This window comes from Epinephelus moara, chromosome 16 (genome assembly GCF_006386435.1).
Source record: "Epinephelus moara isolate mb chromosome 16, YSFRI_EMoa_1.0, whole genome shotgun sequence".
Lineage (NCBI taxonomy): Eukaryota > Metazoa > Chordata > Actinopteri > Perciformes > Serranidae > Epinephelus > Epinephelus moara.
The window spans coordinates 630,543-654,733 of NC_065521.1; the positions used below are offsets into that span (position 1 = coordinate 630,543).

Sequence of the window (24,191 nt, forward strand, 5' to 3'; positions counted from 1 at the left end):
CGGCGCTTAGGCAGTAACTTGTGGCATCAGAAACCGACAAAAAGCGGTGTTCACGTCCCGTAAAATTCTAAAGCCAAACCCTATTCTTTTTTCCTAAACCTAACCACGTGTTTTAGTTGTTGAAGGAAAAAAACGTAAATTTGCAGTGTTGTTCAGACGTAGTGCTTTTATTTTGAAAGAGACTGTATGTAGACGATGTATGTGTTAGGAAATTCCCTCAAGGTGCTGAAATATCGTGCTCCCTAGAGTAAGACTGACTCAGGGTCTCGGTGACCTTGATCTTTGACCACTAAATTCTAAATCAGTGTTGAGTACAAGTGGACATTTGTGCCAAATTTGAGGAAATTCCTTCAAGGTGTTCTTGAGATATCATGTTTACAAGCTTTCGTTGGTGCAGAGGCATAATTTGTGGGTACACAAGAAAAAGAACAACTCAGTTCTACTCGATTAGATGTGTTGTAACCTTAGCAGTAATTTGCCATTTAAAGCACATGCTCACCCATACCATTGGACATTTTGAAGACAACCAAAAAGTCGTTTGATTCCTTGGTCTGATAACATGACGTCCTCAAGGTTGAGCCATATTTTCCGCTCTTTGGACTGAGTCACCACATAGGCCACAGCACAGCAAGGTAAAGGATCAAAACTCTTTCCACTGAGATCAAGCCGATAGTCCAGTTTGTCCAGAAGTTGGATGCATGCTTCAGCACACTGGGACTCATACAAGCACTGACATAAGAACAGTATGTCCACATCAAGTCCATCGTCCTCAGTATCAGCCTTACACAGACAAGGAAAAAATGTGGTTATCATTTCCTTGAAGAACCAGTTAGATGTATTCTTGAGCTCCTCAGCTGGAATCAGATACTTCATCAAACTAGGGCTCGTCTCATTCAACAGTCTACACATGAAAGGGATCAGGTGCTTCATGTGTTTCTTCTGCTCAGTGAGGCATTGCTGAAAAACATCCTTGATTTTATCTGGGTTCTTCAAGAGCCACAGCGCTGCAAAAAACTCCTGCATTGTGTAATGGAGAAATGCGTATGTGGTCATTGTCTCAGTAGGGGCGGTTTTGATAACAAGTGGTTTCAGGAAGGAAAGGACGCAGCTGTCTTCACAGGGATTCTCTGTCAAGGTCACGGTTTTTCCTTCAGTTGCGTGAAAAGCAACCTCGGCCAAAGACAATATCTCCTCACTCTTGTTGCTGATGAAGGAATTTAGATGTTTGGTTTTTGTGTTGCTATTTCTTTGAAGGGAAAGACGAACAATATTGATGTAGATTTCTGTGATAGTGCATGAAGAGCTTTCCGGTGTCTCAGATGAAAAGCAGGCAGCCACCATCAGTGCATACATTGGGACATGACAAAGAGTAAACAACTCCATGTTGCTCAAAACCTTCTTCTGCTCTTCGCCTAGCATTACAGACAGGTATGCTTTAATGATCTGCTCACTAAAGCCTTTCACTTCCACTCTGAGAAAGTCCTCAGACAGGAACTCTTCTTCATCATCTGGTCTGCAAGTCATGATGATCTTGGCGTCAGGTAGTAGGTCCTTGTCAACAAGTTTCTTCACCACTGATAAAGACAGATCTGTGATTCCATCAAAAATAAGTGTAACATTGTCAGAGTTGTTCTTTATGTCCTGTAAGACCTCTTCTTTGCCTTCATCCGGTTCACTGAACACGTTGAAAAGAAGATCCTCCAAGCTTGCGTCCTTCCTGATGTGAGATGTTTCCCTCATGTCAAAGTAAAACATGTAATCGAGCTCCTCGTTGTCTCTTTGTGCCCAGAGGTTCAACATTTCTCGAGTGAGTGCTGTCTTTCCAATTCCAGGTTTACCAACCAAGAGTATGTTTTCATCTCTTTTCAGCAGGTCACTTGGAGTGGTTTCTGCTTTGTTCTCAGGGACGTATGTCATGAGCTTTTTAGGGCGACTCAACTTGCTTTTCTTGCTCTTAAGCTTCTTTATTTTCGATGGAGAGACAGTTTCTTGTGTGTCTAATACAAGTGGCATGTACGACAGATCAGGTTTGTTTTCTTCAAACAGATTCTTGTTTGCCATCCAAAACTCATTTGATATTTTCTGTGCTTTTGACTTCAGCTTTGCCTGATACCAGTGGCACGGCCTTGAGCCTAAAGGAAAAACAAAAGTGAGTAAATTAATATGAATTAACTGCTGTGCCCCAACACTAAACAATAGATAAATATCCGCGCGCAGACACATTAAAGTGCATTACATAATGTCAGCAAATCAAAGATAAATGACAAATGCGTGACACATGATCAGTCAGAATTCTGCTTCAAAATACCTTGTAAGTAGCTTGTATCCATTTGTGTGTCTTCCTTGAAAGGAAAACAGCTGATCCAGGGGTGCAGGTCAACCTGTAAGGTCCGTTCCCTTGTAACGTAAACAATCCTGAGGAACTCATAGCAGGCTGCTTCCCCCTTTTTTATGACTGAATCCAGTATTTTTCTTGTTTGGCTATAGTCAGTTCTCTCTGCCTCTATGTCGCAGACTTCCTCATCACCGAGAACTTCTTTCTGATTTAAGTTCTCCAGGATCACTGGGAGATTCTTTAACCTCCCCACAAGACGGGATCGGGCATTCTTGACATAACTTAAAGCAGACTGTGTTGTCAAAGCCATGTGTCCTTACTTTTGTATGCTCCGCACACAGATCTAACTTCAATGACCTGTAGAAAAATACCAAGTTTGATAAAATGTTATTTGGGAATGTATTATCAATTATATAAAAAGTGTAAAATCCCAATCTTTAGTTTTACATTAAAAAATTCCCCTAAAGAGACCAAAACAAAACATGTCAGGGAGGCCACAGTGTAACAAGGCTCCCTTTTAGATCTTTAGCTGATGAAATAATGACAACCTTATCTTTAAATTTAGAAAGGATCAGATTAGTTACAGCATATGTGTAAGGAGTTTAATGTATGCTCGTATCCCAGATTATGTAACAACTATGGTTTCTCAGTGTTAGAAAATTCTTAGAATTGTGACTTTTTCTTAGAATTTCCCTTAAAGTTAAGACTGATCTTTGTAAAGATAAAAGTTACTCACAGAGCATCTTAAAAGAGCTCCTAAGAAGAAAAACTGTTAGGAGCAGGGAGGAGGACTTTTAAGAGGGTGTAGAGTTTCTTAATCAGAGGAGAAAATGGTGGAAACACAGAGAGGTCTGAGAAATGTTCTCCAAACACTGGATGAGTAAATGAAATGCCACTGATTAGATTGTGCAGGGATAATATGTGACGTTGATGTCATTACGGATACACACACATGTCCCACCTAACGCTATAACACGAGAAATAAAATGATTACAAAACTGAGATATTTGGAAAACTATAAAAACTCAGCAGTGCAGCAGTGATGAGTTGAGTCTGTCTCAATCTTCCATCACCGGAGTGATCACACTAACAATGTCATCACAGTCAGCAGTTCATCTCATTTCCACTGGGTGTCCTCGAACCTTACAGGCTCACAAAAGGCGTGTCTGTGACAACCAATCACATCTGTTAAAATGTGTCAAATGACAGAAACTTTTACCTTAGTGAGGAGGTGTGGTTGAGTCTTTTATTTCTGATATTATAGCGTCAAAGCCACAGGACAATAATCACTAGTTCCTTGGGACGTATATCACATTTGATTTACTGAATAGTGACTGTATATAACAGGTGTCCAAACTTTTCAGAATGAGGGCCAGATTAGATAATGTGAAAATACCTGTGGGTCAGCTGCTTCTTACATCATACAGGTTATTCTAAAAAGTCCCATACAAATGACACCAATACAACTGTTTCATCTTAACGTGAAAAATTATTCAACTTTGGTGGCCATGTCTGCTACCGAGCAGGAAATATCTGGTGTTCGGTAACTCTTCATTTGCTTGTTTATCGTCTGTCTATGAAAACTATCTAATAAAAAAAACAAAACAATAAAAAAACTACATTCATATTGCATTAACAAAGAAGACAGAGACAGCAAAACAAGCAATAAATATTTGCCACATGCAGACTGTACATTAGAGACAAATACTTACATGGACGTCTCGCAGTCTCCACTGATGACGGAGTCCATCAGCTGTTCAGTGCCTTTAGTACATGATTTTCCTGATGACAAGATAAAACAAAAAAACATCAAAGTCAAAGCAGCCTGAAACTGAAACTTACAGGCACCACTAAAGGCTGGAGAACCTGTGCATGTTTTGAGATGAACAGCGGCATGAAAAAGTTTCGATCCCTGGTCAACATTTCGTATACTGCGAATAGTTAGAGTAGAAGATGGACTGATCTCCAAAAGGCACGAAGTTAAAGACGAAACATGCTTATCAATGTTTTAGAGGAGATCAGTGTATTATTTTTGTTTTGTACAATTATAGAGTGATTTTTTTTTTTTAAAGGAGCACCATGAAAAAGTTTGGACACTCCAAGACGTTTGAGCTTTCAAACAACTTTCACCAGGGTCTCAGACCTTAATTAGCTTGTCAGGACTCTGGCTTGTTCACAATCATCATTTTACTGAGAGATTACTTTCATATTGGTCGTTAACATATTAAAACACACTGAGTCATGTTTTAAGTGATATCAATTTAGGAGGATTTAACAGCATTTAATTTATTTAACATAGTAATAAATGGTAAAAAAAAAAGAAAGGTTTTTGTAGCAGTTAAACATGACTTAGACCATACAAACATATGAAAGGCCGCATTTTCACAGTAAAAGAAGTAACCAGTTTCTTCATAGTATGGATATTAGCTGAATAATACTCACATGATGACCTTTAAAATTTTATAAGGCTAACTTTTAAAGATAGTAAAACTAGTGTGAACACCAATCTGTGTCATCCCTGTTACTCACATGTCAAGTCCTGTTACTCTGGAAAGATAACAGGGTTGATCATTTCTAGCTAGTTGGCTTAATGCTAGTTTAAACAAATGCTGTGTACTCAACTCAACTCAACTTTATTTATGGAGCACTTTAAAAACAACAACAGCTGAAACAAATTGCTGTACATAAACATAAAAACTTAAGACATAAAACAAACAATTATAAAGAATAAAAACACTAAAACAATAAAAACAATAAAATAAAATAAATCAAAACAATAAAAACACTAAAACAAGAGCAGAGTCTCATGCTGAGTTAAAAGCCAAGCAATAAAAAAGGGTTTTCAGATGAGTTTTAAAAATGGACAGTGAGGGGGCTTGTCTGATGTGCAAAGGTAGGTCCTTCCAAAGTTTCAGAGCAGCAACAGAAAAAGCTCTATCCCCTCTGAGCTTCCGTTTGGACCTCGGCACCTCCAGGAGCAGCTGATCAGCTGACCTGACGCGGCACATATATCTGACTATCGTCAGCATAACAATAGAGAGAAATACCATGTTTTCTGAGGATGGAGCCCAGAGGCAGTAAATACAGTGAGAAAAGCAGGGGCCCTAAAATTGAACCCTGTGGAACCCCATATGACACAGGAGCAGAGCAGGACTCAGAGCCACCAATGCTTACACACATAGTTCTGTCTGCCAGATAAGACCTGAACCACTCTAGAGCACTACCACAAATGCCCACTAGGTGCCGTAACCCAGCCACTAAAATATTGTGGTCCACAGTATCAAAGGCCGTGGTTTGGTCCAGCAGAACAAGAATCACACAGTCACAAGAGTCATTTGCCAGGAGGATGTCATTAAAAACTCTTCATAAAGCTGACTCTGTGCTATGCAGAGTTTTAAAGCCAGACTGAAAGATATCAGGATATCATGCTCGTCCATAAAGAACTTTAACTGAACATGAACGAAAATGAACAGCTTTCTCCAGGATTTTTTAAATGAAAGGCAGCTTGGAGATGGGCCTGAAATTGGCCAGCACAGTGTGATCGAGGCCAGGTTTCTTTAGCAGGGGTTGCACTACTGCACGTTTAAAACACCAGAAGACAGGCTGCTGTTAATAATGGCCAGAACCGACTGTCCTATACTAGGGAAAACCTTCTTGAAAAAGTGAGGTGGGACTGCGTCATCCGGAGAACCTGATGGCTTAATATGGCCAACCACGTCATCTACAAACTCCAGAGTCACAGGCTCAAACTTATCGAACAAGGCCGAGCTAGGCGCAGAGACAGAGGTAACAACCGTGCGGGAAGCTATTGCACATTTCAGTACTCTGAAAGGCAATTACCTGTAGATATTGATTATGCTATGAAAAATAAACAATAGTTTAGCTGCAGATGCCACACCAGCCAAAAGGAACCATACTAACAAACAGACCCGAGTTCAAACAGGTTAGGTGTGAAAGCACACGTCTTTGTACAATGAGTGGGCACAAAAGGGTCGGCCTGCATTGTTTCTTCTTAATCTACCTTTAAGGAACACTGTTCTGCTCTTCTTCCTTCCTCACCTGTATGAAGCAGTCAGAGTTTCCCATCGCTCAGTGAGGTTTAGTTGACTTCTGTCTGTTAGGAGGTCGGAACTTTTATAAATCCAACCGTACAGCATTGTGCACAAAGTCCACACACTTCCTAGTCTGACTTACTTTCACTTGCGCTGCATTCTCTAAGAGGAAGTCTTAATGCTGGTAGTGTCCTCTGACATCCACAAGATGGCACTGTTAATAAGAAATCACCAACTGAGAGATGTTCAGTCTCACAGCAGGACAATCTGAAACAATAGTGAACCAAAAAATAGATTCTGAACATTATATAAGATTTTTCACCATTTGCACAGAACAAATGGCCCGTAGCAAAAAATATTTTCCTTTGGTGCAAGTCAAGGTGACAACAGGAGCAATGGAGAGACAAAAAGGGAATGGTTTTACATCAGTAAGGATTTTCAATTTCAATAATTCGTTTATCAAGATGTGATGTGTGATACAAGTGTTCCCTTGAATCATTTTGAGCACACCCACACAGTGGAGGTTCCCCTTTGTCCCTATTCTGAATCAGCAGGAGAAGTGGGCGGGCCTGTTGGCTGGGTGTGCTCAGAGTGCAAAGTTTCCCTGTGTGCATACAGCAGGAGCGTCCTGCGCCAGCAGCATAGAAAACTCTCTCCTGTTGGGACAGAGGCAGAGACATTTAAGATCCTGTCACTGGGGCTCAGACGAGATGGCCGAGAGGAAAGCCGTCCTGTTCAACTTCTGGGGAGTTGCTGTCTCTTCCAGACCTCATGCAGTTTTCCACAAGTTTGAGCAGTTGCACAACCTGCCGGGGTAAGGAGACTACTGTTATGTAACATCTGTACACTGTAAAAAATAAAAGCAGGAGAGGAATTTAAATTACGTAACTGAGGCATTAGTTTTAATAATCTTCACAAAACTAGAACAAATCTTTTAGTTTTTTCAGTGTGACAGTGAAAGAAGTTAAAATCACTTAACAGAAGCAGAGTGAACACACTGTGCAGTTGGAAACAAGTTTAGAAAGCAGGTGCACAAACTACATGGCCAAAGGTTAATGGCAAACCTGAACAGGATAACTGGACAAAAAGACACACGTTGAATTTTCGCACAATAATTAAATGTACATTTATAAATGTTACAGCTTGAAGAATAAAACTGAAAAAGATTCATCGGTAACAGAAAGAAATGTTCAGGATCTGTTAGTGTCATGCAATTTAGTGCCAGGCATACGACAATGTATCAGAGGAGGAAATGTTTTGTTGCATTAAGAGAATAAGGTCAGAATTTTGAGGATTAAGTTAAAATATAATTTTGAGAATTAGGACGAAATGTTAAAAACAAGATCAAATAGTTGAGAATTCAGTTGAAAGTTGAAAATAAAGATGATAAAGATGAAATGTTAAGAATAAAGTTTAAATGTTGAGAATAAAGTTTAAATGTTGAGAATAAAGATGAAATTTTGAGCATAGTTTAAATATTGAGAATAAAACCAAAAGATGATAATAAAGACTCAAGACTAGTTGGACTACTGAGAATAAATGAAATTACAAGCAATGGCACACTTTAGTCTTGACATTTTAACTTTTATTCTTGAAATGGTATTTCTACTTTGGTCTCAACATTTGGACTCTATTCTTGAAATGGTATTTCTACTTCAGAACATTTGGACTCTATTCTTGAAATGGTATTTCTACTTCAGTCTCGACATTTGGACTTTATTCTCAAAATGGTATTTCTACTTCAATCTCAACATTTGGACTTATTTCTCAAAATGGTATTTCTACTTCAATCTCAACATTTGGACTTTATTCTCGAAATGGTATTTCTACTTTGGTCTCAACATTTGGACTCTATTCTTGAAATGGTATTTCTACTTCAGTCTCGACATTTGGACTTTATTCTCAAAATGGTATTTCTACTTTGGACTCTATTCTTGAAATGGTATTTCTACTTCAATCTCAACATTTGGACTTTATTCTTGAAATGGTATTTCTACTTCAATCTTAACATTTGGACTTTATTCTTGAAATGGTATTTCTACTTTGGACTCTATTCTTGAAATGGTATTTCTACTTCAATCTCCTTTGGACTCTATTCTTGAAATGGTATTTCTACTTCAATCTCAACATTTGGACTCTATTCTTGAAATGGTATTTCTACTTCAATCTTAACATTTGGAATTTATTCTTGAAATGGTATTTCTACTTTGGTCTCGACATTTGGACTCTATTCTCGAAATGGTATTTCTACTTTGGACTCTATTCTTGAAATGGTATTTCTACTTTAGTCTCGACATTTGGACTCTATTCTCGAAATGGTATTTCTACTTTAGTCTCGACATTTGGACTCTATTCTCGAAATGGTATTTCTACTTTGGTCTCGACATTTGGACTCTATTCTCGAAATGGTATTTCTACTTCGGTCTTAAGATAGTTTTGTACTGTGTATCATACCATTGCAGTAAGTGCTGTCCGGCCAACAGGCAGCTTATCATAACACCGTGAAAGTTACGTCGGGCCGCATTACAAACTGACTCCACCTGGCAGCATATTATACCGCCGTGAAAGGCGGCTTTTGGCGTCAGGTGTCTGACACTTAAATCACTGGCAAAGCGATGCTATTTGTTGACTTTGGAATGAAATCGCTGGTATGTTTAACCTCCCTTTAATGTCACCATATGGACTCATATTAATGTTAAAGACTTATTTTACCTCAGATAAACATGAAACACCTTTTAACACGTGGGCACACATGGGACTGACCATGATTGGACAATGTCAACATTACCATTTCCAACACTCACTCTGCTTCTGATATCTACAAATGACAAGTTACCAGAAATCAGAAATTTAAAATAGGGAGAAAGACCAGCAACGGTCTTCACCCTCTTGTTCAATTCCTGGTAAAGAATTATAGTGATGTCAAAGTACCACATAAAATCTCAGCATTTTACAAAACAGTCCTCAGCAACAAGATACAAAAGCAAAATTAAAATGGCAATGAGAACGTAATATGCATTTATCTAAGGACTGAAAACTAAAATCAGAGATACATGAAATAATATGATGACTATTAAAAGTATAAATGTTAAAGACGTATTCATGTTTTAGTGCTTTAATTGTGTTGTTTGTGTCACTGTGATTTCTTAGTGGTTTCCTGTCCAGTGTGGCGTCCCAGAAGGACAGCGCCATGAGCCGGGCGGAGAGAGGCGAGATCACACTGTCTCAGGTGGGTCAAGAATGGAAGAGTATAAGGGGAAAAATTAAAAGGTCGTTTTTTTTATTGTTGTTATTTTGCATTATGAGGAAAAGAAGTCGAAATGTTGGGAATGAAATCAACCTTTCAGTGCTGGTGGCATGCAAAACAATAAATAAATCAGATAAGTAAAGTTTTCTTTGCATTGCAAGAATAAAGTTCAAATGTTGAGAATAAAGTTCAAATGTTGAGAATAAAACTTAAATGTTGAGAATAAAGTTCAAATGTTGAGAATAAAGTTGGAATATAATTTTGACAATTGTTTCAATAAAAAAAAAATCTGACATCCAGTTAAAGGGCGAGGTGCGAAACAGATTTTATTTTTTTTATTGTTTGTCTTTTGCATTTTGAAAAGTCAAATTGTTGAGAATAAAGTGGAAATGTTGAGAATAAAGTGGAAATATTGATAATAAAGTCAAAATGTTGAGTCTACAGTTAAAATGTTGAGAATAAAATTCAGATGTTGAGAATAAAATGTAAATGTCAAGAGTAAAAACGAAATGTTGAGAACAAATAAAATCTCACATTCAGTTTAAATGCCAGGTGTGAAACCAATGTGGGTTTCTTTTGTGTGTTTAATTTTGCATTTTTATAATAAGTCAAAATGTTGAGAGTTTAAATGCTGAGAATAAAGTTCAAATGTTCAGAATAAAATATAAATGTTTATAATAAAAGTTCCAATGTTGAGAATGAAATTCAAATGTTTAGAATATAGACGAAATGTAAAGAATGAAGACGAAATGTTGTAAATGTAATGTTGTAAATGTTGAGACTAAAGTTCAAATGTTGAGAATAAAATATAAATGTTTATAATAAAAGTTCCAATGTTGAGAATGAAATTCAAATGTTTAGAATATAGACAAAATGTAAAGAATGAAGACGAAATGTCGTAAATGTAATGCCATAAATGTTGAGACTAAAGTTCAGATGTTGAGAATAAAGTTTAAATGTTCAGAATAAAGTTAAAATTTTCAAAATAAAATATAAATGTTTATAATAAGAGTTCCAATGTTGAGACTAAAGTTCAAATGTTTAGAATACAGACGAAATGTAAAGAATGAAGATGAAATGTTTTAAATGTAATGTTATAAATGTTGAGACTAAAGTTCAAATGTGGAGAATAAAGTTTACATGTTGAGAATAAATCTGTAATATAATTTTGACAATTAAGTTGAAATTTAGAGAATAAAGTTGAAATTTCGATAATAAAATCAAACATTCAGTTTAAGTGGTGTTAAACCTATTTTTTTTGCCTTTTTGTTTTTTGCATTTCAATGATAAAGTCAAAATGTTAAGAATAAAATTCAACTGTTAAGAGTGAAGTAAAAAAAAAATCAAGATTAAAGTCGAACTTTTGAGAATAACTTAAAACTGCTAGTGTTAGTGCATTTCATTATCAATAATTCAACTTTATTCTCAAAATCACATTTCAGCTCTGTTCTTATTATTTTGGCTTTATTCTTGAAATTGGTATTTTCCCCTGACACTTGGCCCTCGTAGGTCTCCATAGTCCGGCCATATATAGTCCATGTTCTTTCCATAATAACCTCCCTTTGATTTTCTGTATCACTTCACTGCTGTACCTGCTGTAACTGACGGTGACTGATATCAGTTCCTCTACCGCCTCCTTCATCTTTGAAACTTTATCACTGTGTGTGTAGATGATCCCGGCCTTTGAGGAGGAGTGTGTGACAAAACAGGTCAAGGGTTTGACTCTGCCGTCTGATTGGTCCATCAGCGGCCTGTTGGAGGAGCTCAGAGAGGCGATGATGGACGTCCAACCAGCTGTGCTGAAGACAGCCGCCAGTCTGCGTCACAGTGGTACACCTGTTCATCCCTACATTTTTTTAATTTGAAATTTTTCCTGTCGTCATTTATATGCAAACACAAAGACCTCATCGCATCTTATACCACCCTCGCATTAGTAGCAATTTAGGTTGCTTTCAGACCTGGAGTTGTCTAGAGTTGACAAACATTCTCATGCTTGTTTAACCCAAACAATGTGTCATGTGACTGCAGTTGGTCTGGATCGAGGTCGGAACACGTTCTCACCACAAACGAACTGCACCAGAGTTCGTTGGTGACCGGACCGAGACCACCTCTTCAAGAAGGTCTCGGTCCGGTTGTTTTGGTGCGCACCTGAGTGTGATTGCTGTGTTCACACCTGCCCACACGAAGAGGAGGCAAACTAACCTGAGATCGACTGAAGTGAACCAAACAGGGCAGGTGTGACAGCACCCTGAGTCTAACAAACTTACCAGAATATCCGAGGCTGAAGTTTTTATCTTCCCTCCCATCAGGGTTACTGACAGCCGTGCTGGCCAATCACTGGGTAGATGACAGTGCAGCTAGGGACAGTCAAGCCCGCCTTCTGTGTCAGCTGGGCGGCCACTTTGATCTGGTCCACCAGTCCTGTCGAACGGGTCACAGGGTCCCTGAGCCCGCCATGTTCAACTCTGCTCTGCAGCACCTGGGAGTGACATCCAAGCAGGTAGAGTGTAAATATATCTACACATAGTAACAGGCATTCATACTACGAGCTACACGGCAACGGTTCCCCCAGGTACATTATTGCGGAGCCACCATTTAAGTGTTGCTCAGGCACCCGTTAACAAAGTCGTCACAGGCTTGCTACCTGCCACCTGCATCTTGACTGAACATCAACTAAAGTTTGTATGGGTTAGGAGTGAGTTACTGCCCCAAAGGAGTTCAAGTATCTCGGGGTTTTGTTCATGAGTGAGGGTAGAATGAAGCGCGAGATGGATCGGCAGTTTGGCACTGCGTCTGCAGTGATGTGGTAAATGACTGCTGTAGTCCTGAAGAGGGAGCTGAGCCTGAAGCTTTCAGTTTACTGGTCCATCTATGTCGCAACTCTCACCTATGGTCATGAGCATGGTCATGGTAGTGACCAAAAGAATGAGATCATGGAGGGATTACATATCTCAACTGGCCGCGTGAGATTTACAACTTTATTCTCATGATGTTCTTTATTCTTGTAGATTTTTATTCTTGATTTTATTTTCACAATTTTATTCTCGTATATTTACAACTGGACAGAGGCCCTAGAACTGTTTCTTGTGGAAAAATCCCAGAAGGACAGTCAGTACAGGATGGTGAGTCTGTCTGTCTCATTTCAGGCTGTGTGGCTGGATGCAGATGAGGAGGGTGTGAAGGCAGCCGAGGGAGTGGGGATGAAGGCCATCTTGGTGGAAAACCTGGATGACGCACTGAACAAACTGGCCATCTTTACTGGAGTGCAGGTGTGGACCAGAATGCTTTGAACTTGTATTTCAGAGGAAGGATAAACAGTAACAGGACACTGACTTGTACCTCGTCTTGTGTCTTGTTGTTCGCACCTTATGTTTCATTCTTTCATTTTAAGACACAATTTTGTCCCTGTACCTCTTTTAAAACGCCTCTATGCCGGGAAATAGCCCTGACCTGACGCATTAAGTTTTCGGGTTGTCCGTCTGTCCAGCACAATTCTCGTGAATGTAATATGTCAAGAACATCTTGAGGGAATATTTTCAAATTTGCTGCAAATGTCCACTGGACTCAAGTCTGTTCCTGAGATATGACTCTGAATAATGGCCGGAAAGGTGTTTTATACAGAACATTATGATGTCACAGCGAAGCTGACCTTTGACCTTTTCGATACAAAATGCCATTACTACATTAATTTATCCTGTTAGACATTTGTGTGAAAGTCTGTCATAATTAGAGTGTGAATTCTTGAGTGATGGCCAAAAACATGTTCTGTGGGGTCACAGTGACCTTGACCTTTGTCAAGGTTTGAGTCTGATCATTTCACTCTTGAGTCCAAGTGGATGTTGAGGCCAAATTTTAGAAAAATCCTTTAAGGCCTTCTTGGGATATTGCGTTCAAGAGAATGAGACATATTTTGACACTGACCTTGACCTTTGAGCACAAATTCTAATCAGTTTATTCTTCAGCCCAAGTGGACGGTTGTCTTAAATTTAAAGAAATTCCCTTGAGGCGTTATTGAGATATTGCACCTACGAGAAAGAGAAAGACAAGGTCACAGTGACCTTGACCTTTGAAGACCAAAATCTAATCACATCATGCTTGAGTTCAAGTGAAAGTTTGTGCCAAATTTGAGGAAATTCCCTCCAGCTGTTCTTGAGATATTGCATTTGCAAGGATGAAATGGATGCAAGGTCACAGCGAAGCTGGCCTTTGACCCTTGATCATCAAAATTCTCAATCTGGTCTCATTTGGGTGAACACAATATCTCAAGAACACCTTGAGGGGATATTTTCAAATTTGGCAAAAACGTCCACTGTAAGTCATGTATGAACTGATTAGAATTTGGTGGTCAAAAGTCAAAGGTCACTCGGATTTCTTTTGTCTCATTCTGGTGAACACAATATCTCAAATAGACCTTGAGGGAATTTCTTCAAATTTGGCACAAACATTCACAATGAGTCAAGGATGAACTGATTCAAATTTGGTAATCAAAGTAAAAGGTCAAGGTCACTGGGATTTTGTCTGTCATTTTGTGAATGCGATACTTCAAGAACACCTTGATAGAATATTTTGAACTTTGGCACAAACAAAATGGATTTAAGGACAAACTGATTAGATCTGTGTTGTCAAAGGTCAAGGTCACTGACCTTGCGTTGGTCTCCTTCTGGTGGGCGCGGTATCTCAAGAACAGTATGAGGGAATTTCTTCAAATTTGGCACAAACATTCACTATGAGTCAAGGATGAATATTTTGGTAAAGTTTTCATCTGTTCTGAATTGTATGCCATGTTTTTGTTTTCAGTCGTCTCTGTTTACCTCATGTAATACCTTTAATGTCAGTGTTTTATTGTTGCTACTTTAGGTTTTATATTGTCCGATAAGCACTTTGAACATATTATTTTTGTGCTATACTAATGTGAGCGTGCGTGTTTCAGGCTATTGGAGCAGAGAGTCCTCCACCATCCTGCAGCCCTGATGAAGTGTCTCATGGATATGTCACCATTAAGGTAATAATCTGCATCAGTGTCAACGCTGAATTCTCACTGTTTTCTCTTTAGCAAATGGCTGAAATGTCTTGTGACACTGACGGGAAATGTCATCACCTTTATTGTTGATGTCCACTCAGTGTTGATTGTAAATGTAGTCGATTGACGCGACAAATCGTCCAGTGCATGCTATAAAGAATTTTAGTTGCCTTAGATTAGTTATTTATGGTCTCAAAGTTTGAGATTTTAAGCTTTTCAAATGATCAGTAAGTATGTGCTCGTAAATCAGACCTTGAACCTGTCAAACACCTGCAGAAATGACAGCTGGAATTCACCTTCATCTGTCACCTTGAATTTAATTCCTGATACATGAAATGGTCTCACTCGATTCATTTACAGATTAAAAACAAAACAGAAAACATAATGACTAAAAGTTGGCGAAAATGTTTAGATTTTTTGGTCGACTAACACATTTTAAATTTTCGCCATTTTAAATGTTTAGAATTTTTGGCAAATGAAACATTTTTAATTTTTGTTGATTAAAACATTTTGAATTTTGGTTGACTAAATGAAGTGTGTGTTTGGTTTGTCAGCCTGGTGTGAGGACTCATTATGTTGAAATGGGATCAGGTCCACCAGTCCTGCTGTGTCACGGCTTCCCTGAGAGCTGGTATTCGTGGAGGTTCCAGGTAACATAATAATATCTTATCTGCACTTAACTCTTGTCATAGGGTGCTGGTGATACTGAAAGCTAACTGTGAAGAAGATCTGAGATGAGACAAGTGACAATGTGCACCGACTTGAATTTCACCATTCTGTAACGTTCAATCAGGGATCTGTAGGGGAATTCCCAGAGTGGGAGGACACTAAAACTCTAAATTTATAAAGTAACTAAGGCTGTCAGAATAATGGAGTGCAGTAAAAGTACAATATTACCCTCTGAGATGTCATGGAGTAGAAATGAAGTATCAGTTTTTGGTGTGTTTGTTTTACCTTTGTGCCTGAACGTTGTTCACACTCTCTCTGGTAGATCCCAGCCTTGGCAGCAGCAGGGTTCAGGGTGCTGGCTCTGGACATGAAGGGATACGGAGAGTCCACAGCACCCCCAGGTGGCCTACCAATCAAAGAACACCTTAATGATTATTTACAAATAATATTATTAACTTTAAAATTATTAACTGTCTTTTTTTCTTTCCATTGACAGACATAGAGGAATATTCTCAGGAGCAGCTCTGCAAGGTACAAACTCACCAACACACACTTCATTTAATGGCGTGATCAGACAAATATTAAAAGAAACATACATTAGGCATTGAGGTTGATTGTGCTTGTCTTCGTTTTACCAATGAATAAATAAAATACTTCATTGTAAAGTACGACAAACCATCTCTCTAAGGTATACCAGAGTTTTTTAAGTTTGGGGGACCCAATTATTACGCTTCTTATTAACCTTTGAGAGCATTCTTGAGGGACTAGAGGTACGCAACAACAGAGAAAAAGTGACATGGGTCTCCTGCATGGGCGTGGCAACCTGGCTCAATAGCAACTCCAAACAGTTTTCAAAGTAAAAGCCCCCAGCTTTATATTACACGTAGAAGTATGAAATTTGGATGGTATATGTAACCTATATATTTTCAGGCATACAAAAAAAAGCTTCTTGGAGGTATATTCGAAGCGAAGTTACGGCTCCTAGGATAGTGAAGAAATGGCACCGCCTTACTCTACCTTTGATTGGCTTGCCGTGACATTCTTACCCTAACCTTAACCAATCTCACTCCTCTTGCAAAACATAACTAATCCAGCCAATGACGGCAACGAGTATCAGCTAATCATAGAGAGTAGAGCAGGTCCTTCCCTTGCTATCTCCCCAAAACAAAAAATACTATCATCTCATAGAGACGATAGTATTTTTCATCACTTTGTGTTTAGTATCCTTGCTTCACTTCTACATAGAAAACCTCTCAAGTTGATAAGCTTCAGTTTGAGCTCAATTTGATCTTTGTACCTTAAAAATGACACTTGGTTTTACCTTAATGTGTCACTATACCTCAAATCAGAGAAAACGGCGTGCATGTGAGTCCGGAAGTGTTGAATTCCCCAAAGTTTTATGTTAGAAATGTAAAGAATGGGTCCCGATCATTGAGAAACTGTCGGATGCTAACTTGAATATGTTGAGAAATTTGCATAATTAGCATTCATTAGCATACTCACCCATACAGACTATATTTCAGCAACTGCTTGGCCGATTTGGACCGTATCGAGGTGGTCTTTAGGGGTTACCTAGGATGCTGAATCCATTCTCCATTTTACATTTTCAAGATTCAAAATGGCAGTTTAAATTAGATGTAGCCATATTTCAACTCCCAGGGGGCTGATTTTGATTCATTTTAAGTGGATTTAGAAGTTTTAGAGGACGCTGGATTGATTGGACAGATTCTCTCTGGGAGAGAACCAGAGGGAGGGCGTGAGGTCGGCGAGATTTGTGCCCACAGTCATCTGTCTGCTTTCCGCCAGTGTCCCCATATCTCTAGATGTGTAGCTGTGGACTTTTACCTGTTTAGTCGGGGATTTCGTAGGGCAAGACTTGGCAAGAAAAGTAGTGGGATCCTTATTAATGTGTAAATTAATCAAATTCAGTGCTCCATATTGCCAGGTACTTTTAGTCACATTCTGTGTAGATGGACCAAGTAGAACAATATTAAATGCCATAAAACATGTTTTTCTCTCTTTTCAGGATTTAATCACATTTTTGGACAAAATGGTGAGTGATGAACACATGACATACAATCATGTTAAATTTAATGATGATGCAGGTATTAATACACCAATAAGCCAAAACCACTGACCAGTAAAGTGAAAAACATTGATCGTCTCTTTACAAAGCAGCGTTCTCCTGAGAAATCACCCACCCAAACACTGTTGCAGATCCAGTACATCCCTTCATGGCAAAAGCACTGCCCAGTGGCAGTGGGAGCAGGACAGTGCGTCATGCCACACCACAAACACAGCTCAGACCTGATGCCGCGTCTGATCTAATGGAGCATCCATGGGACATGCCGGTACCTTTCTTCAACTCACGGGACTTAAAGGATCTGCTAGTAGTGCCTTGTGCACAATCTCATAGGACACCTCCATAGGTCCTGTGTCCATGCCTTGACAGGTCAGGGCCAGGTCAGATCCACAGTGGGGCCTCTGATCTGATCAAGCACCTGTGGGACATGCTGGTACCCTAGCTTGCAATCCATAGGACTGAAAGGATCCCCCGCCAATGCCCCCATGCCAGACATCACAGGATACCCCCTGAGGTCCTGTGTCCATGCCTCGACAGGTCAGGGCCAGGTCAGATCCATAGTGGGGCCTCTGATTTGATTGAGCTTCCATTGGGTGTGCCAGTACCACACCTTGCAACCCGCAGGACTGAAAGAACCCACCGCCAATGTCTTGTGCCAAACACCACAGGACACCCCAAGAGGTGCTGTGTCTTTGCCTCAACAGAACAGAGTCAAGTCCGATCCATGGTGTGAACTCAGATCTGAACAAGATGCCAGTACCCCACATCGCAACCCAGAGGCTCCACTGTTGATAGGACTTGGCTCTTACCTGCTAAGATACGACCACAGGACCTCTGGGGGTGTTCTCCTTTGCGTAGCAAGGTGGGGTACCAGCACATCCCACAGATGCTCAATCGGACTGGGATCTGGGCAATTTAGAGGCCAGGTAAATGCCTTAAGCTCTTTGTCAAGTTCCTCAGGTCAATCCTGAGCAGTTTTTTGTAGTGTGGAATGGCACATTGTCCTGCTGGAGGAACCACTGCCACTGGGGGGGTACTTGGTCTGTAATGGTGTCCGGATGGGTGGCGTGTCAAGTGGCATCCACATGAATGCTGGATCCAAGGTTTTCTAGCAGAGCTTTGCATTGTCAAGACATGATCAAGGTTATTCACTTCACCTGTCAGGGGGTTTAATGTTGCAAGCTCTGGAGCAAATTGTTGCACATTCAGTTGATCATCCAACATATATTTGCTGCCCACGTTGCCTTTCCCAGTTGATACCACAGGTCACCCTGGTGGGTCATGACTGGGGTGGTGCCCTGGTGTGGAACCTGGCTATGTTTTACCCTGAGAGAATCAGGTAAACACACACAGATTAAGAGACACACTTCCAAGATACTTTACAGTGTCGTAAAACATCTTCTTTTGCGTGAAGAGCGGTGGCGTCCCTGAACACTCCTTTGTTCCCTGTGGATCCTTCTGAGAGTTTTTCAGAGAAAGTGAAGGCCAATCCCATATTTGACTACCAGCTCTACTTCCAGAAAGTGGTGAGTAAGTCTGCAGCACGATAACATGCTGATACAGACGAGATTTTAGATTCAGTGAAAATATCCAGATGTGTTTCTGTGAAATGTTTGTGATAAACTGAAGGATGAAGTGTTCATTTATGTGTTGAGGAAATTTCCCTCCCTCTTAAACCAAATAAACTCTTCAAAAATCCTCTTGGATCAGCTGGAAAAGTGTCACAGGACAGCCACGCTTCAAACATATGATCTTAAGACCCTGACACACCAAGCCGACGGTCGGCCGTTGACCAAAGTCGGGCCGTCAGAGAGCGTCTGTTGGCCTAGTTTTTGCGGTGTGTCCCGCACCGTCGGCACTTCGGCATCGGTGGCTTTTCGGCCGATTGATGTTGAATCGGCGGCGGAGCGCCGAGCCCTGGTTTGTTATTCAGGTTAAAGTGGGAAGAAGCAGCGGGTTTATCGGGCAGCTGAGTGAAGTGGAGCCTGCGGAGGAAACACCGGGACCGTCTGGATGTAATAGTCTGTGGAGGTGCTGCGGTGCTCGGCTGCACAGATAGGAAACCCCTCGGCTGACAGGATGTACCACTCTCTCACCCCGCTCTCTCTCACGCAGGCGCAGAACGTACGTGCTACTTGGCCGTCTGATGTAGTCTGTGTAGTGTGTTCAAATGCAACTGACACAGGGTGACGTGAGGTGACGTAGACGACGCAACAGTTGGCTTTTGTCGCCGCTAGTTCTTTGATGTTGGTTTGGTGTGTCCGCACCTTTATAAACATCGCTGTGGATGAAACTACCCAACAGTATTTGAACGAGTTCAAATGAGCACAACCTGAAACATATACAGCAGTAAAATGACACATTAAAGGGCATCTATGGTATTTTTTAAAATGGGGTCCAGGTTGAAAAATACCATAGATACCCTTTAATGCCACTTTTGTCACTTTTGCGTCAAGTCCATTAAGATACTTTTCCTACAGTGAGGTTTTGAATGCAGGACTTTTACTTGTAGGGGAGTATTTTCACAGTGTAGTATTAGTGCTTCTACTGCAGTAAAAGATCTGAATGCTTCTTCCACCCCTGGTTTTTACCTGCCAGCTGCTGCTTTCTGTTGTAATGGCGCCCTCTGGTGGACATTAATATGAACTACAACCAGAGCTGCAGACACACATGCACAGATTAAAACATGCTTACAGTTTGTTCCTCTAAATTTATAATTTTAATTTAAATGGATTTATTTAGTCTTCTGACCCTTTGTTTTATTTAATGGATTTATTTTAAATAAAACAAAATTCAATATTCTATTTGTATTATTTTTAACACGTTTATTTGAAATACTAAAACCCTTGTACTTTATTTGTATTAATTTTCTTTTTTTCAACCCTTTTTGAGTTAATTTAATGGATTTATTTTCAAAACAAAATCCTTTTATTTTAATCTATTTTTATTTTATTATTTTAACATATTTATTTTAAATACTAAAACCCTTGCAATTAATTTATTGATTAATTTTATTTATTTATTATTTATTATATTATTATTGCAGGGTGTAGCAGAGGCAGAGCTGGAGAAAGACTTGGAGAGAACGTTCAAGATTTTCTTCTTCCGCAGTACTGAGGAGGTGACAACACACACACACACACACACACACACACACACGTAGCATGTAATATCAAGTGTGTCAGCCATATTAATGAATAAACAATTATTTTCCTCTCAGGCGCAGCGTCCTGCTCTCAGCACTGCAGGAGTCTGTGCTCGAGGTGAGACTCAAAGCAAACCTGAAACTGTTCATACACACACACACACACACACACACACTTTTAAAGCCTGTTAGAAACCTCTGTGTGTGTGTGCATGCGTGTTGTTGCAGGTGGTCTGTTTGTGGGCCTGCCGGAGCAGACCCCTCGCAGCTCCATGCTGATGGAGGCCGACCTGCAGTTCTACGTCAGTCAGTACAAGGAGCGGGGCTTCAGGTGGCACACGTTTAACACATCAGACAGCATTCACCCACACCTGAACTCACACCTGCGCCCTCTGGTGGACATTAGCAGGAACTACAACCAGAGCTGCAGACATAGATGCATTGATTAAAATACATTTTTAAATTTTATTTTTATCATTTCAAACAAAAATATTTTTAACAATATACTAACATTTGTCAGACATTATTAATATTTTTTGGATATTTTATTACTATTTTTCGGACAATATATTAATATTTGTTGGACATCTTATTAGTATTTTTCGGACATTTCATACATTTTTTTTAGACATTTTATTAATATGTTTTCGGACATATTTAACAGTATTTCTAAGACATTTCCTTAACATGTTTTAATATTTTTAACAATATTCTAATATTTGTCAGAGATTATTAATATTTTTCGGATATTTTATAAATATTTTTTGGACAATATATTAATATTTGTTGGACATCTTACTAGTATTTTTCGGACATTCATACTTTTTTTTTTTAGAGATTTTATTAGTATTTTTTCGGACATTTTATTATTATGTTTTTGGTCATATTTAATAGTATTTGTCGGACATTTTATTAATATTTTTTAGGACAATATATTAATATTTATCTGACATTATATTAATATTTTTAGGGACATTTTATTAATATTTTTAGGGCATTTTATTAATATTTTTTAGGACATTTCATTAATATTTTTAGGACATTTTATTAATAAATTTTAGGACATTTTATTAATATTTTTTAGGACATTTTATTAATATTTATTAGGACATTTTATTAATATTTTTAGGACATTTTATTAATATTTTTAGGGACATTTTTATTAATATTTTTTAGGACATTTTATTAATATTTTTTAGGACATTTTATTAATATTTTTTAGGACATTTTATCAATATTTTTTAGGACATTTTATTAATATTTTTAGGGACTTTTTATTAATATTTTTAGGGACATTTTTATTAATATTTTTAGGACATTTTATTAATATTTTTTAGAACATTTTATTAATTTTTTAGGGACATTTTATCAATATTTTTAGGACATTTTATTAATATTTTTTAGGACATTTTATTAATATTTTTAGGGACTTTTTATTAATATTTTTAGGGACATTTTTATTAATATTTTTAGGACATTTTATTAATGTTTTTTAGGACATTTTATTAATATTTTTTAGGGACATGTTATCAATATTTTTAGGACATTTTATTAATATTTTTTAGGGACATTTTATTGATATGTTTTCGGATATTTAACAGTATTTCTAAGACATTTTTTTTAACATGTTTTTAATATTTTTAACAATATATTAATATTTGTCAGACATGTTAAAAAATATTTTTATTACATTTTATTAATCTTTTTTTTTTTTTAACATTTTATTAATAAAAAAATTTGTCTTGTGTTAGTGTGAGCCAGAATAGAAGGAGTCGTGGCACAATCATGGGCATGATGAAGTATAAGCACCTTAATTTGTACTTAAGCACAGTTTTTAAGAACATGTATGTTGTTACACTTCTTTATGACTTACTGAATAAATATGACTTTAAAGGATAATCAGAAATATAGCAGCACATTAATGTGAGTCATTAATGGTTCACAGGGGACCACTGAACTGGTATCGAAACGGGGACGCGACCTGGAGGTGGATGTGTTCTCGTCCCAATAAAAAGGTTTGTTACCGAGCACAGGGGGGTGGAGCTGCCTACATATAAACCAAAGCTGCTCTGTGAAACACTTCAACTCAAACGTTTCTGTCACTGTCCTGTACCTGCTGGTTAAAGAGTGTCCGTGTGGATCAGACTCACCTTCAGGCTGCTGTGTCTTCTGTCCTGTGTTCCTGCAGCAGCTGGAGGCTGATTGGCTTCCACCTTCGTTTACCAGATTAAAAGCAGCTGCTCTCAGACAGGAGTCCAGTCTTTTGTGTTTCCATCAAGTGGAAACTGCTGTGGTGTCATGCGAAGGAGAACTGGGGCACAAACGTCCTGAGGACACTCTCAGAGAGCTCCTAACTCAGCCTAGACACTTTTAGTGAGGAGTTGTAGCTGCAGGTGTGGTTGACCCTGTTGACCCTGGGATCAGATGTGAGAGACTTTCTTTGTGTGTGTGTGTTAGGTGCTGATGCCCGCCCTGATGGTGACGGCAGGTAAAGACCCAGTGCTGCTGCCGGCCTTGTCCAAAGGGATGGAGGACTTGGTGAGGAAAACAAACCATCAATCAATCAGTCCTCCTCAATGACAGACAGCGTGATTATAGATTATTGGAAATGAATGTGCTGTCTCCGTTTGTGAACCGCAGATCCCGAACCTGAGACGAGGACACATAGAGGAGTGTGGACACTGGATTCAGATGGACAAGCCGGCGGAGACAAACAGCATCTTGATTTCATGGCTGAAAGAAACACTGAAGGAGGCGGCAGGCGGCGGCGTGGGCTCCAAACTGTGACAGAGCCACAGCAAAGTTGATCTCTGTCTGAACATCGCTTTCCTCTTTTATTATATAATAATCCCAAATGTAACATTTTGTTGTTTCGGACTGAAAGACGTCACCTTTGGTTTGGTAAAGTTTGATGGACATTTTCTAACATTTCTGTCACAGTAATCAATAATTAATAAGTCAGATCAATAACAGCAGGGTAACTGATGATGGAAAATGTTGTTCTGTTAATGAACCTTGAAAACGTGTTAAAGTTCTACGTCACTAAACAGCTGTGCGTGTTTATTGTAGCAGCAGGAAACACACCGAGTGACAAGGAGACACAAAATGACCCCAGAGACATGGACTGACCACAAAGACACACAAAATGACAATGAGATGCAAAATGACTCAAAAGACACCCACAAGGACCTCAGAGGCATAAAATGACCCCAGAGGTATAACCACAAGGAGACACAAACTGACCACAAGGAGAAACACAAACTGACAACTAAATGCAAAATGACCCCAACGAGACAAAATGACCACAAGGAGACAAAATGGTCCCAGAGACCAAAAAATGACCATAAGGAGACACAAAATGACCAAAAAGAGACCTAAAATGACCACAAGGAGACACTAAATGACCACAAGGACACACTAAATGACCACAAAGAGAAACACAAACTGACCACAAAGAGAAACACAAACTGACAACTAAATGCAAAATGACCGCAAAGAGACCCAAAATTACCCAAAAGAGACAAAATGGCCCCAGAGACCCAAAAATGACCCCAAGGAGACATAAAATGACCACAAAGAGACAAAATGGCCCCAGAGACCAGACAATGACCCCAAGGAGACACAAAATGACTTCAAAGAG

General features: G+C 39.0%; 2 protein-coding genes across 6 annotated transcripts in view; one reads left to right on the forward strand and one right to left on the reverse strand.

The window, feature by feature from the left end:
* Positions 1–6,571, reverse strand: part of LOC126403187 (uncharacterized) — a 30,468-nt gene extending 23,897 nt beyond the window's left edge. Inside the window, exons 1-4 of one of the 5 annotated variants that reach the window (XM_050065700.1) lie at positions 6,395–6,571; positions 4,048–4,117; positions 2,309–2,692; positions 506–2,132 (exon numbers count right to left, since the gene is read on the reverse strand). In XM_050065700.1, the coding sequence (XP_049921657.1) occupies positions 506–2,132; positions 2,309–2,645 (1,964 nt within the window). In that variant the 5' untranslated portion in view covers positions 2,646–2,692; positions 4,048–4,117; positions 6,395–6,571. Of the gene's footprint in view, positions 1–505; positions 2,133–2,308; positions 2,693–4,047; positions 4,118–6,356 lie in introns of all 5 variants that reach the window. The other 4 variants (XM_050065697.1, XM_050065698.1, XM_050065701.1 and 1 more) reach the window with 4 other exon arrangements.
* A 412-nt stretch (positions 6,572–6,983) lies between these two features.
* Positions 6,984–23,598, forward strand: ephx2 (epoxide hydrolase 2, cytoplasmic). Its single transcript, XM_050063978.1, has 18 exons — positions 6,984–7,201; positions 9,538–9,616; positions 11,305–11,464; positions 11,944–12,134; positions 12,781–12,903; positions 14,565–14,636; positions 15,209–15,304; positions 15,646–15,724; positions 15,820–15,854; positions 17,350–17,376; positions 18,660–18,745; positions 18,821–18,932; positions 20,453–20,527; positions 20,627–20,669; positions 20,780–20,882; positions 22,497–22,566; positions 23,009–23,089; positions 23,192–23,598. Exons 1-18 carry the CDS (start codon positions 7,098–7,100, stop codon positions 23,336–23,338), a joined length of 1,683 nt encoding a protein of 560 aa, XP_049919935.1. The 5' UTR covers positions 6,984–7,097; the 3' UTR covers positions 23,339–23,598.
* The last annotated feature ends 593 nt before the right edge of the window (positions 23,599–24,191 follow it).